At 67.7% G+C, this 4,592-nt stretch overlaps 1 protein-coding gene across 1 annotated transcript in view; it reads left to right on the plus strand.

Moving 5' to 3' along the window:
- The window catches only part of NUDT14 (nudix hydrolase 14), a gene marked incomplete at its 5' end in the record, with an annotated part of 3,618 nt that extends 3,038 nt beyond the window's left edge, over positions 1 to 580 (plus strand). Inside the window, one exon of the mRNA XM_015566748.1 lies at positions 9 to 580. Coding sequence (XP_015422234.1) covers positions 9 to 507 — 499 coding nt within the window. The remainder of the gene's footprint in view (positions 1 to 8) is intronic.
- Positions 581 to 4,592: the final 4,012 nt, after the last annotated feature.

Below are 4,592 nucleotides of genomic sequence, written 5' to 3' on the forward strand. Positions count from 1 at the left end.
TCTCTGAGCCTTGGCCGCTGTGGTTGGTGGCCGGTCTCCTGCCTACCCCGGGGCTCAGACCCTACTCCCAGCTCACGGCTGTGGCGTGTGACCCCGGCCCTGTCGGCCTGGACCACGGCCAGCTCCTCGGGTGGCGTGGGTCCTGGCCGCGTGGCCCTCACAGCTGGGTGCTTGCTCCGTCTTCCTTCCACTGGGGACGGGCGGGTGCCGAGCGGAGAGGGCTGCGGCCTGCTCTGTGGCTCAGATTGCGCTGTCTCGACCCACAGGGCTGGCGTGGGACTGACCGGCTCCAGCCAGACCATGTTCTATGCGGAGGTGACCGACGCCCAGAGGGGCGGCCCGGGCGGGGGCCTGGCTGAGGAGGGCGAGCTCATTGAGGTCGTGCACCTGCCCCTGGGGGGCGCCCAGGCCTTCTCGGACAACCCGGACGTCCCCAAGACCCTCGGCGTCATCTTTGGGATCTCCTGGTTCCTCCATTGTGTGGGCCCCGGCCTGGGTCTCCTGTGACCCCCGAGGGGGTCTGGAGCCAGGCCGGTCCAGGCCCCCACCCTGCAGCCCAATAAAGGCTCCTGTGGCTCCAGCTGTGTCCACTGGTTCCGAGCTGTGACCGGGGGAGGCCCAGAGACGGGGGGCTCTCCAGAGGACCCTCAGCTCCACAGCAGAAGCCTGGGCTGTGGCTATGCCAGAGGACAGGCCAGGCCGGGGTGGGAGGTGGGTACACACGCCGGGAGGGCAGCTCAGTGGGCCTCTGGAGTGGTGGCCGAGCCGGCCTCAGTCAGGACGGGGGCAGAACTGTGGGTTGTGCATTCCAGGGGGCACACACTCCCTGTTCCTGGAGAAGTGAGGTCCCCCGCCCCATGGCCTGGGCTGGCACCCCCAGAGCCCGTGTCCCCTGGGCCACAGGAGTGTGGCGCCATCTCCCCCCACCTGCAGCCTGTGTGTGTGGCCTCGAGCGCTGGGGGTCACAGATGGGCTCGCTGCCCACTTACCAGCACCCAGGAGCCCGCTGTGGGCATGTGTGCTGGTCACCATGGTCACAGGCATCAGCCGGGGATGGGGCCCCACCTGAGGGTGGTGACCTGGTCTGGCCCTTCCCCAGAGCCCCCACACCCTCTGGTCAGCCCCTGGGGTGTTGCCATGTCGGTGTCATGAACCCCTGACCTGGGAAAGGCAAGGAATCCAGGGGTGCTGTCCTCACAGGAGGGCGGGTCTGGGGCTGGGGTGGCCAGGAGCGATGCCATGGGCCCAGTGTTCCCGGGCTGGGCCCTGGGCTGCAGCTGGATGGCGTGGGGGCGGGACATGCTGCCTCAGGCTCCTGCTGGGCCCACCTGCCCTTGTGTGCCTGCCCTGCCCCTCCCAGGCCCACTCCAGGCAGGCGGTGTGGGGCTGCGTGTCGCAGAGCCTAGCAGAGCAGCACAGCCCAGGCCTGCATTTGAGGCCCAATCGACCCACCCCAGCAGCACACCTATATGCAAATGCCGGCCATGACCCAGGTGGGGCCTCCTGGGAGCCCAGCCAGGTGAGTGCCAAGCTGCTAGGGAGGGGCCTGAGGGTGTGTGGTGTGTCCAAGGGGCCAGCAGGGCTGGGCAACTGTGGGGTCCAGGGCGCTGCAGCTCCACTCTGTCCAGAGGAGACCCCAGCGGGCTGCCCCAGGCCTCGCTCATCTAAGAACTGTCCCGGGGCAGGAGCTGTGCCCAGGGGTGCCCCGCCTGCCTCCCACCCCGCCTGCCTGATGCCCACCCGACTGCTCACGGCTCTGGGCCGCCTGCCTGCCGCACTGTCAGGGGGGGGCGTCCGGCGGGGCCTGGGCTCTCGGGGCCCTGGGGCATGTGCTGAGCCCCCGGCTGCAGGGTGGGGTAGAGGGCAGGGTCCCTGGGCTGGAGTGCAGCCCGGCCCGCCACGGAGCCTAATGGAACTGGCATCGATTTCCCGGCACTGGGTGGGGGGGCTGTAACCGGAAACCCCCCTCCGGGCGCTATATTTAGCACCACGCAGCGGGCGGGCGGAAGCAGCTCATTCCTGAGAGCATAAGGCTCTGTCCAAATCCTGGGCAGTCCGCACCCCGGCCGGGCCGGAAGCCCCCTGGCCAGGCTGAGTGGCCCCCAGACTACCCGCACGGTGCCAGCACAAGCGGAGCACTTGCCCAGGGCACACCCGGGAGAACCCCTGGGGCTGGAGCTCAGAGCGGGAGCCCAGGCTAGGGGGCCGGTGGAACTGGGATCTGAGGGGTGCTGTGGCTCAGTGGACCCTGGGACAATCACGGGGGCCTTCCTGGGAGAGGCAGGGCAGCCTGGCCCGGCAAGGGTGGAGGCAGGCGCCCCGACCACCCCTGGATTTGCAGCCCTCTGGCCCAAGGCTGCAGCAATCCCTGCAGGGACCCCTCAGAGGAAGGGTTCCTGTCTCCTAGCAACCGCCAGTGTGGGGGTGTCCCCTTGCCCCCGGGAGAGGCACCTTCCCTGACTTGAACCTCTTGGGCACCGTTAGGTCTGGGCCGTGGCTCCTAGGAGTCAGGAGGGGCTTCTGGGCCCCTAGGATGGGACACAGGGCAGGGAGGCAGGCGTCCAGGGTCTGCTGTCCCCAGTACGGCTTGATGCACCCCGGCTGCCTGGCCACAGGGACCTCGGTCCGGCTCCCAAAGGGTGTGGAGGGAGGCCCTGGGTCAGGCCGCTGTCTCCGTCGCTTTGCAGGGCGGGCAGGGGCTCCCGGATCCCGAGGGAGCCTGCATCTCCCCTGACGGGCTGAGCTTGGATCCTGAGATGCGGGGTGCGGTCACCCCTGGTGCCTCTGGCTGAGACAGCAGCTTCCAGTTTTTAAAAAGAATATATTTTTATTGATTTCAGAGAGGAAGGGAGAGAGAGTGCACTGATGAGAGAGAATCACTGATCAGCTGCCTCCTGCAAGCCCCACAACCCGGGCATGTGCCCTGACTGGGAATTGAATTGTGACCTCCTGGGTCACAGGTCAATGCTCAACCACTGAGCCATGCTGGTCGGGCTTTAAAAAATTTTTTTTTCTTTTTCTTTAGAGACAGGAGCTTCTGGATGGGGGTGCAGCCGAGGCCGCCTTCCCGCCCCCAGCTGGCCTGAACAGCCCCAGGTGCGTGAGGGAGGCGCACGCTGGAATTCCCCGGTCCTCAGTCCCTCCAGCTCCAGGCCCCGCCCGGCCACTAGCCACCTTCCCCTCTCACTTGCCCTGTGACAGTGGCCACCTATGGCCTCCCTGCCGGACCTCACCCCTGCCACCCCTCCCCCGCAGCCAGGGATCCTTGTGAAAATTAAGTCACAACGTGGAGCCCAACCCAGCTCAGCTGCTTTCTGTGACTTCCCGTTGGTCTTAGCAGGAAGACCGTAGTCATAGTCCGGGAGGCCCAGCTCAGCCTGATGCCCACCCCCTCCCCAGCCTCCCCTACGCTGCTCACCCCTCTGCCTCGGCCATTGTCTCTCTCAGGCCCTCACTGGCCCCAGGGCCACTGCACGGACCATCCCGGCTGCTCACCTGGCTGACCCCCTGTCATCTTGGGCTCCTCCCTGGGTTGCCCGCCTTAAGTCTACCCCTGCCCGGAGACCCTGAGGGTGGGCAGGGACTGTCTGCCTTGTTCAGTGCTTGACTGCGGGCAGAGGTGCCCAGGGCCTCGGTGGGTAGCGGGGCAGTGGGCATGAGCAGGATGGAGCCTCGGACCCCTGGAAGTGGGGGCTCCTCTCCCCTCCAGGCCAGAGTGGAGTCGGACCTCCACTGGGAACCCCCACCCCTGCAGGGAGAAAGGGGTGCCCCGAACACGGCGCGGAGGCTCTTATGAGGAGGGGTCTTTGTGTGTAGAGGTGCCTGGCTTGTGTCCTGCCCTTTCCAGCCGGCAGAGGGGCTCAGGCTAGGGATGGCCACATGCACCTGAGGCCTGGGCTCTTGTCAAGGCTGCTCAATGGGCAGCGAGACGGGTGGGGCGGCATTCATCCCCGAGGCACAGGGCCATTGGGTTAGTGCCTGTCCCCCGAGTTCCTGCTGCCAGCCAGGCCCTGAACCAGTTCCTGCAGAGCCCTCTTCCTCCAGGGCCTTCCAGGCCCCTCACTGTGCCAATGGCTAGCTCCGGGCAGCGGCCGCACCCCCCGCACCCAGCCAAGGGCCGGGGCAGATCTGCTGGAGGGTCCGTTACTGTGGGAGTCGGGCCGGAAGACCCCTGTGGAACATGTCGTGACCCCCGGCAGCCGGGCGATCGCAGGTCCTGGGGGGCCCTGCTGGGTGGAGGGGAGGCGGTGCCTGGAGACCAGGAGCTCTTGGTGATGGCTCCCTGGAGGTGTGGCAGCAGGTGGGGCGAGGGCTGGCGACCGGGACGGCAGGAGGAGCCTAGTGGGAGTCGCCGGAAGACCCCTGTGGAACATGTCGTGACCCCCGGCAGCCGGGCGATCGCAGGTCCTGGGGGGCCCTGCTGGGTGGAGGGGAGGCGGTGCCTGGAGACCAGGAGCTCTTGGTGATGGCTCCCTGGAGGTGTGTATGCCTGGCTGCCACCCGCGAGTCGGGGGGCGGGGAGGGCCCGGGCGTCGGCGGGAGCAGCGCCCCCTGCGGCCGGCGCGGAGCTGTGGGAGCGGCTCCGAGAGGGG

This window comes from Myotis davidii, unplaced genomic scaffold (assembly GCF_000327345.1).
Source record: "Myotis davidii unplaced genomic scaffold, ASM32734v1 scaffold472, whole genome shotgun sequence".
NCBI classification, from domain to species: domain Eukaryota; kingdom Metazoa; phylum Chordata; class Mammalia; order Chiroptera; family Vespertilionidae; genus Myotis; species Myotis davidii.